General features: G+C 38.5%; 1 protein-coding gene across 2 annotated transcripts in view; it reads left to right on the forward strand.

Annotated features, from left to right (window-relative positions):
• The window catches only part of ST7 (suppression of tumorigenicity 7), a 134,975-nt gene that overhangs the window by 64,561 nt on the left and 57,806 nt on the right, over nucleotides 1-12,608 (forward strand). For both annotated transcript variants that reach the window (XM_033058542.2, XM_033058543.2), the window contains exon 2: nucleotides 9,553-9,635. In XM_033058542.2, the coding sequence (XP_032914433.1) occupies nucleotides 9,553-9,635 (83 nt within the window). The remainder of the gene's footprint in view (nucleotides 1-9,552; nucleotides 9,636-12,608) is intronic.

Raw genomic sequence — 12,608 nt, forward strand, 5'->3', positions numbered from 1 at the left:
CTTTAGAGGAAATGGCACTGGAGAGTGGCTCACTGCCTGCAGGGGTCGGGAGGACCACCCCCACAAGAGGATAATTTTTTAAAAGTCTAACTTCATGCTATATGTCCGTAAGTCTGTGTGAGAGGGGTGCTGCCTCAAACTCCACTGCATCATTTGCTTTGCATTTGGTTGGAAATTCTTTCTCTGGAGCTCATTCTACTGAAAATCGTTATTATGCAAAATTTCCCCCTGACGTTTGTCTCCTCATCAGTCAGGTCCTGAATGCAGATTGCAGTTCTGTCTGCAGAGTTACTGTAGAGCCTTTTCCATTTTAATAAGTGTTGGGTATCCCAAGAGACTAGTAGACAATGGAGATTATACAGTACTTGTCAAACCTGCTGCTGTGCTTTCTTCAAAATACCCCAAAATGGAGGCAAAGAGGTAAAAGTTTTCTACTTACCATGTCTTCTTTTTCTTTTGGTACAATTACCGTGTGAGTCACACAGTGTTAAGAATATTTTGAAGGGGAAAGCTGCTTATTAGAGGCATAGCAATAATGAATCACACTTGATGGAAAAATAATTTTCCCCTTATTTTTGTGCCACATTACCCAGGCCATCAATTACTGGAAAAAAATTAAAATCCCTGCCTCACCCAGAAATTTATCATAGGTTGAAATTTCTTATAGGAGAAAAATGGCACAAACACCTTATTGATTTTGTAAGTAGATGAGTTTTCAATGATAGGATAATGATATCAGCTACTCTAGATCTCCAGGGAATTTTCATGACGTTGCTGGCTCTAACTGTGAAAATGTTTTCTAGTTCACCTCTGTTCCAAGTAGCACCTTGCAATTTCTTGTATGCAAACAGATCTGCATATTAGTGACTCTCAAAATAGATTTACTATATAGAGTCAGGCTGCCAAGGTTAGGACAAAAATGAAAAATGTCTGGAATAGAATATTTCTCCAGAATTTAAAAAAAAAAAAAAAAAAAAAGAGTTTTTTTTTTTTTTTTAAATAGTCTATGCAAATAGCAGCCCAATTTTCTGGGTGTTCTTTAAATTTTTTTTTTAATTTTTTTTTTACATTGAGACAATGTTTGTTGCACAAATTATGGTGCTCCTGTCTTTGTATGCCTAGGAATGCAACCCACAAGGATGGAAAGTGTAGCACTGCTCATATCTGTTGGTTTAGTGCTCCTATCAAATCCTGCCTGGAATGAAAGGAGGCACAAAAGGAGGCTGCAGGGCAGCTGGGAGTGCTTTGTTCATGTGTCTCTTTTGTCTTAGCACAGGAATAGCTCTTCTGAGAGAGTTCCTGGATAATGGGAACCCATGGGATATTTTCTCTTTTGTGGAATGCTGGTGAAAACTCTTTGCATGATTTGTCTCTCTAGAGTAGATTAGCCTTTGTTATTTGTGGCATTGGAATTAATCACTGTGGCAAACTTTTAGTTTAGGGTATTCTTTACACAGCTAATGAACCAACATTAGAAAGATTTAATGGTGCAGTTACCTCCCTGAGTGTTGCATGAAAGAAGAGGGCAAAACATACCATTCCATTGAGAGAGCTGTACTGGTCTGGTGCTTGGAACAAAAGCCCTTAATTTTCTTAAATGACTCTAGATAATTAGGCTTAGTAATTGGCTTTTATTTTAATACAGCTTTGAAAGGCTAAACCATATAAATCTATGTAATGCCTTAGCATAATCAGCAGTTAAGGTAACAGGTGTGTTTAACCTCTCAAAGAGTGCAAAAATCTTTGTCCAAACTGGATAAAGATCTGTCAGTTCAGTTACATGAATGGTTAGTTGATGTTAAGAGTACTCTTGAAATAGGGATGTCTTTGAACAGTTTGGGGTGCAGAGTGGAAAATAAGGTATTTTGTTGCAGTGTTTATGTAAATTTTTGCAATGAAATACATTACTACTGATTTTCAGTAGAGCTCAATTTCTGTGCACCCTAAATTGAAGACCTAAAAGACTAAAACATCTATCTGATAAACTGTGCAACAGCCATACTCTTGCCCTACTGCTTTCTCTTACAAGTGTGTATCCAAGAGAAGGTAGAAGATGTCTCTGCATGGTGATACTTTGCAGTCACCTGAGAGTCCTCTTGGGGAATCCATCCTCATTTGGCTGTTGCATTACATCAGGATTTCCTTTGCTTTTGTTTTGGGGAATGTGGTGATACAGACACTGGTAGAAAGGGAAACCACAACTTACCTGTGAAGGTGCTCTCTCCAGTATCTGGGCTGGTTCTGCCTACAAAGACATCCATCACAAATCTGAGAGAGCACTTCCTCATGCAGTGCAATGCTGAAGTAAAAATTAAGACAAGGACTTGAAACTAACCCTGCAGGGGAGTTGTGTATAATGACAGTGTTTCAAATCAATTTGCAAGCAACCTGATTTTGGAAGAATTAAAGCTGAAAGTGTTGCAAGAGAATTTGACTGACAACCAAGCAACAACATGACTTTGTACATCCACATCTCTAAAAATCCAAGTATTAATATCTTTACTCAACGCATCATTGCTCATCTTTGATGCCTCATTCTTATTTGACCCAGTCTTTCCTTTCCACTTGTACATTATTAATATCACTAGTCTGCTTTTAGCATTAAGACAGTGTGATGGTCGTAAAGAAATGCATAGTTCAGTCTCTGATAGCTAAGGGCTGCAAGGGAAGAGGTTTCTCCCTTGTTTTCTTTACATGGAAATGCTGTGTGGGTTTTGTTGGTTTGGGGGGAGGGGGTGGGTGGGTTTTTTAGAAGGGGTTCTGCTGCCAACTATTAGCAAATCTTTGGGTTCGTGCAGCATGCTCTGCAATTAACAGACGCTGTGTAATTAACTCATGCTGCCACTGCATTGTGAAAGCAAGAGCAAATGTCTGAGTCCCTTGGCAGGGGTAACTATGTGACAGAAAATTTGCATTCTAATAGTGGCTTGCATTCGGAAAAGTTGATCTTTTCTTCATATTTTTACCCTCCCCAAATCCACAAGGTAGGGAGTTCATGATCTCAGACAAATGGAATAGCAAAACACTTTCTTGGGTCTCGTTCTGCTAGCTGGCTTCAGTATTTAAATTACCAAGACAGAATGTTTTCCTTGGAGTTGCTACAGTTGCAGGTGCATCTTCTGCCTGAATGTCTACCCTCTGTTCCTACGCATAGTGTAGCTGTTGAACGTAGCAGGACATTCTGGGAAAATATAGCTGGGAATGAGAACCTTTAGTAGCACCTTTTGTTAAGGGTTTAATAGTTTGTGAGAAAAGGCTTTGGGGTGTATTTGATAGCAAGGAATAACTTCTGGACATCATCTCTTCCCAAATGACCAAAGCTGTTATTGTTGGCAGTCTTATTTCTCCCAGTGAAAAGGTACTTCTAACATGCAAAGCATCTCTTGCTAAAGTAAAAATAGCCTTTGTTTACATTCATGTTGCCTGTGTCATTTCTTAAGTCTTTTTATTTTTTTTTTTACTGTTGCCGCTCTTGCCTCTATAATCTTCTTTCTGCACGTAAATTTTTATTGCCATTTCATTTTTAAATTTTCTTTTAACTCATCTTTGTATTTCACTAGTCTACCTCTAACCTGGTTTTCTTTTCTTTTTCCTTTCCCAAGTCACAAAAGGATCTTAAGTGGTTTTTTGTCTCACAGATCTGGTTTCCTTGATGCACCTGTATGCCCTTCTGCCTTCAACTCAGTGTTGGTTCTCATCAGTTACATTTCCCTGTATAGTGTTCATAGTGGGGATGAGCAAACCTACTGTAACAGGCTGAATGGCTAATGCTCTCTGAAGGATGCAGTATATTTGTCTAAGTCCCAAAAGCTCCACAGCCAGCACAGACTAATTCCTGCTAGGAGTGAGACAAGAGTTTTGATTACTCCAGTAACTTTTGAACATTGTAATATGAATATAGACTTGGTGTTGAAAAGCAAGCCAGCACAGATCATTGTGTCATTTTGGCCTTCAGATATTTAACATGTTAGCATGTTGGGAAGAATGATTAAATCGAATTTTCTTGCAATCCTCAGGCAGCATTTTTTTGGGAAAAGATGAACTGAATTTAGTAAGATTTGTTTCAGTGCTCAGTGTGCAGTTAGGTCCCAAAGTAGAAAGAATGTTAGTTACCATTTTCAAAACTCTTTATTTTTCAGTTATAAGTAAATGAACCTGAAAGTTTTTGACACGTAACTGGTCCTGTGTTTACTACCACCCGCTCTTTCTTCTCTTTGGGCTGTGCTTTGTGACTGAAAGCCTCTCCCATCATACCCAATTTTTCTGCAAAAGACTGTCCCTACTCACTTTCCCTTTCTATTGTGTTATTCTATTGAAAGGGAAAACCTGCATTTCAGATGTGGAAACATGGAAGAGAGAGTGTGGTGGTCTTCAGTCCAGAAAGTTTTATTTCACTGATTTGAAATATCTGAGCAGAACTTTGATTATGCACTATGATGTAGTTAATCAGAGTTGAAGTAACAGGAAGCTTCTGATACATCACCATCTTCTCTCACCTGGGCTCTGATCCGGCAGTAACTGAGAGCTACAGACTCCTGGCCCTTAGCACAGGCTCCAGGTGTCTGAATGTGACTCTCCTTCAGCCTCAGGCCTTTAGGATGGGACTGAGTGGTTGAACAAAGTGAGTGGGCATCTGGATTTCCTTGTGCACAGATAAGACACCACCTGTTTCTGCCTGGAATGGCCACATTTTTTTTTATGGGTGAGAAATTTTTTCAAGTTTTGGAAACAGATCTATACAAAAGGCCTTACAGAAGGAAGCTGCATAGCATCTGCAGCAAGTAAATGGAAAATCTCTCTGCAGCGTTCTGAAACTTTTGAATGCTTACTTCTTTGGTAATTTCTTTAAGAAGACTGAAGAAGTTAAAAAAATTTCATAGCTTCCCAGGGAAAATCCTGGTAATTGGTAAAAGTGCTTTTGTTTTTCTGAGACAATACTCAGTGCTAGCTTTAAATCTGACGGGGTTTGTATTTATATTTAGCTGGACACCATCATAGTACATAATGTGTAATTCAGCCTGACCCTATGTGTTTTCCCAAAAGTATATTATAGGCAACATTCTTATGAGGGAGGGGTTGAGAGTTCAGAAAGTTTATGTACAAACAGTTCAATTAAAGTCAAGACTATGCAGTGTTTCATACTGAGAGAGGGAAAGTTTATACATTTAGTAAAAGAAGTTTATTGAACTTAATTTTGCCCTCTTTGCTTACACTTTGGTAGAAGAGTTCTTAATTTCTGCTACAACTTTGAACTGGGAAGCTTCATTAATCCAAGCAGAGGCCCCTGTGAAACAAACCAGTCACTGCCCTATCTTCTGTACTGTGTTGGAACAGCAGCCTGAATGGATGGTCGCAGTGAAAAGAAGTTGAATTGCTGTGTCAAAGGTCTCCAACGAGAGGTTTCTTAGCTTGTCGCCTGTCTAAAGGATTTGGGGCTCTTGGCACTGGTGTTAAAAGAGGTTGCATCAGCCTGCATACCAAGCAAATATTATGGAGGGCAGAGGTAGAAAGTGCAGCAGAATTTCTTAGTGACTTAAATATCATAGCCATGATGACTTAAGGACTAGTAATACACTAGAAGGGCTCTATGACTATAAACTTTTATATGTTTTCTGGCAACTTGTTTGCTTACAAAATTAACTATCCAGTTGAAATTTTATTTATTTATTTAACTTAATTTATATATTATTTATTTATGCATATTTTTTATTTAACAAGGTTATTGAGATATATATTTTATCTGCATTTTGAGATAACAGAAAAGTGCCATAAATGATCAGACCTGTCTTTGCTTGATCTATTTGTGTATATGATTTATGTTATATTGCTATTAAATTTTTATTTGGACATTACTGTACATTTATATCACCTCACATTCAGAAGTAGGCAGTGGGACTGTCATTTTAGTAGATGTGCGTGTGGGAATAGTTGGTCATTTGCAGTACTCCCTCCCTTAGTGACCTGCTAATGTAATTAACTGATGCAGAAGTTCAACCCCAATATTTTCTACTGTGGTTCCTCACATGCTGGAATTCCAAATGCCTCAAGACCTTGAAGAAATTTATAAAGCAATGGTGTTTTTTATCATCTGGAGTGATACGTTTTACATGTTTCAAGGATTTTGTTACTTGAAAAATAGGTGGATTTTCCTCTTGTGTTTATTCCCAGGTTCAGAATGAATAGCAAGTATTGGAAATGAATACTATATATAACAGGAATGAAATGGCATCTGCTTTCAAAAACATTTCAATCACTTCTTTTGATTAGTCTCAACTGGGAATGTTAGATATGACTTTTGTAACTTGTCTGCTGTGAATCAAATAGGCTATAAATTCATCTCTGTGAGCATGCACGGTTCACAATGAAATAACAGTCCTTCCTTAGATAGTGTACAGAAGGATGAAATGACTTACCAGTGTAACTTAGGCACTTCTGAAAATATAAATATGCCTTATTCTGGATGTCTCAAGTATTATTAAAATGAAAGCAATAAAAAGAAGAGAAGAAAGAGGTGATTGATATTTGTAAGGCCAGGAGTCTCATTAGTGAACATGTTTGGCTTTTCTAGACAGAATTTATAGGTCATGGTTTTTCTTTAAAAATACAAAACAAGCTGTACTAACACACCTAAAATAGATCATTCGTTGTCACAAGGCTGTGCAAATAATTAGGACTTGACAGTAATTTCCAACAAGTTGCCACTGTAGAAACATCAGGCAAATTTCTTTGTCTAGATACTCATTACTTACCCTTTTTAAGTCCTACTAGGTTACAGACAAGAGATGATATTCCAGACTGAATAGCTGCAACGTCTTCCCTTTGTGAACAGAAATAATTAGGCATACACTGGAATTCAGAAGAAATTACATACACTACTACCTTTTGCTGGTGATTCTATCTGGCTTCTTTATTCTGCAGTCATCTGCTATTGTCTTCAGCTCACATTTCTCAGAAATCTCTCTCTGTTCCTCAATCCTGCTACATCATCAAATGGAAATACAGAAGAAAAATACTGCTATCCAAATTTAGGCAGATGGACAGGTAGAATTACAGTAATTTCACAACTATAAGGCACACCCTTTTGACTAAAATTTTGGCTCGAACCCGGAAGTGCGCCTTATAGTCCGGTGCACCTTATATGTGGACAAAGCTCAGAAATTTGCCAACCCGGAAGTGTGAGCTGTGAGCCACAGGGGGAGCCAGCAGGGCCGCGGCTGCCAGGTAGAGGCGAGGCCTTGGTGCTACGGCTGCTGGGTAAGGCGGGCCCGCGGCACAGCGACTGCCAGGTGCAGGCAGGGCCTTGGCCAGCAACTGCGTGGAGGGAGCCGGCGGCGGATCCTCGCTGCAAAAAAAGGTGCGCCTTATGGTCCGGTGCACAGATGTGGAATCTTCACAGTAGACTTAGATGGATCACAACTTCGAAAATCAAATTACCTCCAGGGTAATGGGAAATTTTAATAGAAAAAAAATCCAGCATTATATAAGCTGTGAAGCTGTTGTAGGAGAGAGGAAGAGAAAGCTCTCCTGTGAAGTCTCTTGTTGCCTGGCTTTTCATGTTATTGTTGGCACTGCAGTAGCACTATGTTACAAGGTGGAACACGGGCATCTACATCCCATCATAGCATATTCTCTCTCAGGCCTATCCTGACCTAAGCAAAGGAAGTAGTTTCACTGCAGTCTGAAGTTTCCTCGCTGACACAGTTTGACTGTGTCTCTGGTTTACATTTGCATTCCAAAATGAGGAATGTTTCTTCTAAAAGAGTCAGGGTAGTTGGTGAAGCCAAAGCTATTTCAGTTTCTCCATTCCTCTTCCTACTTCGTAGGTGCTGTGGCTGAAGAAAGCAGGGACTACTATTTCAAAGTCTGCTTTTATTAGACACAGTCTGATTTTATTAGACCTAAGGAAGGAAGGATTGAGACACTATAGCTGTGTTGCACTTAGCAGTTTTGAGGATGTGATGCTGATTTACACTGAGAATCTGGCATCCAATGCATTTGGGAAAGAAAATGTGCAATGGCATTAAAAATCACCAGATTTATTCTTTACTATATCAGCTTGGTGACTAATGCCACTCCAGTGGACTAGGAAAGGACAGTTCCATTTTAACACTTTACAGCTTTTACAAGAAGGGAAAAAAATAAAATAAACAAACAAACAAACAAACAAATCAAAACAAAACAAAAACAAAAAAAACCCACAGAAAATAAGCAGCCAAAACCCAAACAAAGCAGCTGAACTGCAGGGCTTTAATCTCTTTTAAAGATACATTTTTGGAAAGGAATTTTTTTAAACTGCTCATGGAAAGTGAATCATATGTCTGATGGTTTGTATTCTGCTATTGTCTCCTCTTCATTTTTCAGCTTCATATTATTTAATTTCTGCTAGGTGTTATTTCTAAAGAGGACAGAAGGAACTGAGGGCCTCACACCTACATACTCACTCTTTTATCAGTGTTTTTTAATGACTAGTACTCTGCTACAAGCTTTTTAAATTTATCTGCTAAACTATTGTCGGTTCCCTCCCCAGTCCTGGATACTTGTACATATATGAAACTATATTTGTGTGTATATACATTAATGTGTATAAGTATGAGAAATTCTTTGGCACTGGCTAAGGATGAGACCTGTAGGGTTGTTTATAAAAGATATTCTAACCCTTTATGTGGCTTAATAGGGAATGTTTTCATTTGTGGAAGATGGAAGTAATGGAAAGTTGCATTTTCTTCAAACATCTAGACTTTAGTAGAAATCCAGTTCTCTCTAGTAGCTTCTGCAGAGTCATCAAAGACCTAGAATATTTTATTCTCCTAAGGCCAGCCATACAGATTTTCTATGGAGAATGAGCATAACTATCTGGTGATTTTCTTAGCAGCTTTCAAGATGGGATATCTTGAAAAGTCCTGTGAATTTCCAGAAGTCCATCCAGATGGAATTGCTCATCTGATTTCACTTCTGCCCTAGATTTTAGATAATCTGGACAACTATCATGCTTTTCACCCCTTACTAACAGAAAGCTTATTAGGTCTTTTTCTAATAATTTATTCACTTGTCATACTGTGTGGGTCACCAACTTTGGAGCAGTCAAATGAATTAGGAAAATGCCACTATCTTCTACTTTGTAAGTGAGGAGCCAAGGTAGTGAGAAGTAAAAAGCTTTAAAAAATTCAAGATCTAAAGGATGTTGAGACAATTTTGAATGCAGGACATTGAGATAGTTTTCTAAGATTTCTAACTGCAAAGGCATGTAATATAATGTTTTCCATATATCATGGGGAATCATAAACTCTGTGCCAGTGGGACACTGACTGAAATAGGAAAGTCCCAGGCATGTGTGCAGCTGTTTTCCACTGCCTTATGATTGATTTTTGTTGTGAAAACAAAATTCTGCATGTGGCAGTTACTGCATGTTAGGCAGACGGAATAGGATGTTATTTTAACTGTCTTTTTTATCAAAGCTAAGGTAATAAGTTACCTGCAGTTGGGAGGAGGAAGGGACACGTGGTAAACATGTCCTGTTCTTGTACTCATGGTTTCTTCTTTTTTCTTTTTCAGTGAGTATGTTTTTGAACACATTAACCCCCAAGTTCTATGTTGCCCTGACAGGCACATCCTCATTAATCTCGGGACTTATTCTGGTAAGTACTACATCTATTAATATCACTTTAGAATTTGATTTTGATATCCAGAATTGCATTTTGGGCTTCATGCAGACTAATAGAGATCTATTTTTCTTCTGTAAACTTATAGTTCTGCAGCACATAAAATTTGTCTTTATTTGTATGTTTCTTTCTGTGGGAATGAAAAAGAAAAAAAAGATGTTTCAGTGCTGTATCTTTGAAGAACAAAGTCTTGAAGAACAGTGTTACTCACTAACAACCCTACAGTAATTCTTAACAAGTGTTTGCTTATTAAGTGCTTTCCTTGATAAGTACTATGGAAACGAAAAAGGCCATTAAAAGGAAGAGGAGGAAAGGTTCCTACTTTCTCAGCTTAGCGTGGTCCTTTCAGAAAGATACAGCAGGACTTGCTAGAGAAACATCAGTTCTGGTGCCAGGATTCCAAGGGATGATTATTTCAGATCTTCACTTCTAGAATCTTTCCCAGTACATATCTGCCTATCTGCTTAAATGTCTGTATTTCTAAACCATTTAAAAAACATTCCTCCCATATGTAATTATTGAGGGCTTCTTTATGCAAATTGATGCAGTAGAGTGAATCAAAATACTATCACAGTGCAGAGTCAAAAGCAGAGCATTTTCTCTGAATTTTTAAAAATATCTTCATAGAAACAAATGAAGATTAAAAATACAAGAATTAACAGGGTGTACATATACATTATTGTACAACTGCTGACAGTTGGCTTACTGTTTGTTTACACAAATGAACAGTATAACGTAACACAGAACAGAACAGAATGATCATTTAGTCCAGCTGCCTAATGACTTCAGGGCTGACCAAAAGTTAAAAATATATTATTGAGGGCATTCTGCATGTGTCTCTTAAGCACTGACAAGCTTGGAGCATCCACCACCTCTCAGTGAATCCCGTTGCAGTGTTTGACCATTTTCTCAGTAAAGATGTTCTTCCTAATGTCCAGTCTGATCCTCCCATCACAGCTTTGAACCATTCCCATGTGACCTGTCTCTAGATAGCCAGGACAAGTGATCAGCCCCTCCCTCTCAATTTCCCTCCTCAGGTAATGGTTGCTTTTGTTTTAGTCTTGCTCATTCAAATTGCACGCATTTAAAATCTGCTGGATACAGGCTGTAGACCCTCACCACACCAACCTAGGCATGTAATTGGGGTACCAATGAGACCAAGTGGAAGCTATTGTAGTGATAAGTGGACAGAGGAGAGAGAGCAAAACATGGCTAGAGGCTGGTTCACATCACCTCAGATCTACTAATCTCAGAGAAACCTGAAAGCAACTAGGATCCTAGCTGAACGGTATCAGTTTGGTTTGGGGAATCCGCACCTCTCACTTCCACGTTGCCTGCAGCTAATGTAGATAAACAAATGGCACCCTTGACTATTTAATGCCTGTGAGACTCTCATCACTTAGATGATTTCAGGTATAAAGCAGCAGGTGCACTGCTGCTGTGCCTCGCTCTGAGTTTCCTCATAGCAGAAGGCAATTACCTAATGTCTGCACCTTGGGCATTCATCAGTTTTGTATAGATTGAGCCCCAAAGCACACAACGGACCTGCAGAGAGATCAACAGAACTTTCAGAATATGAGCAGGAGCCAGATTTGAAAGACTTGGATTCAGTTCAGCAGAACTCACTCAAATGCACAGGAGGAAAATAATGTTAAATTCAGCACTGGCACTCAAAAAGAAGAAAATGCTGGGCCCCACCACCAAGATGAGAAGGATTGAGAGAAAAATATGGATTTCACAGACACAGTTCTGTATTTGTTGCTACAGGGTGAAGACAGCAGGAGGAGGTGGCAATACAAAGACAGTTTATTTTTTGCCCTTTTGAACTACATTACAGAATCAAACAGGAATAAAAACTTTGAAGAGTGACTAATTTATGTGGAACTAAATTAATCTTTGTGAATATAGGTACATTTTATACTGTAGTCATTAAGGCAGTTTCTGAGGAGTGAGCTCAGCAGGCGACTTGTAAGCAAGAAATTTCTAAGTGCTGTACTTTGATGGGAAGTACAAGAAGGAGGTGGCAAGAAATAATCAAGATTATGATATGGAGAAGGGGCAAAAAGACAGCAACAGAAACCTTTCAAGAAGAAATCAGATTGAGCCTTTATCAAAAGAAGTCCCTTAGTATTGCATGAGAGAGTCCATTATGAACAAGTTGAAGAAACAGTGAGGTGATGGAGGTGTAGACACAGAAATCAGACTGAAAGCCTTTTTCTTATTTTTTTTTTACCTTCACTACTGCTATCGGTTGTTGTTTTCTGTTCATATGGTGCCTTTCTAAATGTGAAAAAGGTATATAGGCCAGACAGGTAACAGCCAGGAACCCTGGATTGTAGGAACCATTGTCTGTGCTGAGAGGAACATGTTTTCTGTAAATTAAGTAATGGAAAAAGAACTAAGATGTGGTCATGGAAAGAAGAAACTGCAAGTTGAACAGATCACACATCAGAATAGACAGCTGATTCAGTTCTGGTGAGGTAGTGCTAGCCTGTCATTAGCCTGTCAGGTGTGCTTCAGATTAAATATTTCTTAATCTTGCTGTTTACTAGTGGCCCAGTTTTATATGCTGTTTACCATGACCAGTAACATGGTGAATTGCCCACACAGCCACATGCTTACATCAGACTACACAGCATCATCAGTTCTAAAGGGTTCTCAGTCCTGTTAATGGTATAAAGCGAAGTTCTTTTAATAAAATAAATAAAAATAAAATAAATGTTCTCAAATCTACATCACCAGGGTACTTTTTAGACTAGATGCACTATTTTTGCTTGGAATTTTCCACCATATGGGCTGGCAGATTTCTTTCCATTATCAATTGGCTCCAGTTCCTAATCAGAAGGAGAAATCACAGCACCGCAGGTTATGAAATAGTGGAAAATTCCATCATTTCATAAGTGTGGTAACTGATGGGAAAGTGATTGCTTTTACTAACTCATGTTTGGG

The sequence above is a fragment of the Catharus ustulatus genome, chromosome 4 (assembly GCF_009819885.2).
Source record: "Catharus ustulatus isolate bCatUst1 chromosome 4, bCatUst1.pri.v2, whole genome shotgun sequence".
NCBI lineage: Eukaryota > Metazoa > Chordata > Aves > Passeriformes > Turdidae > Catharus > Catharus ustulatus.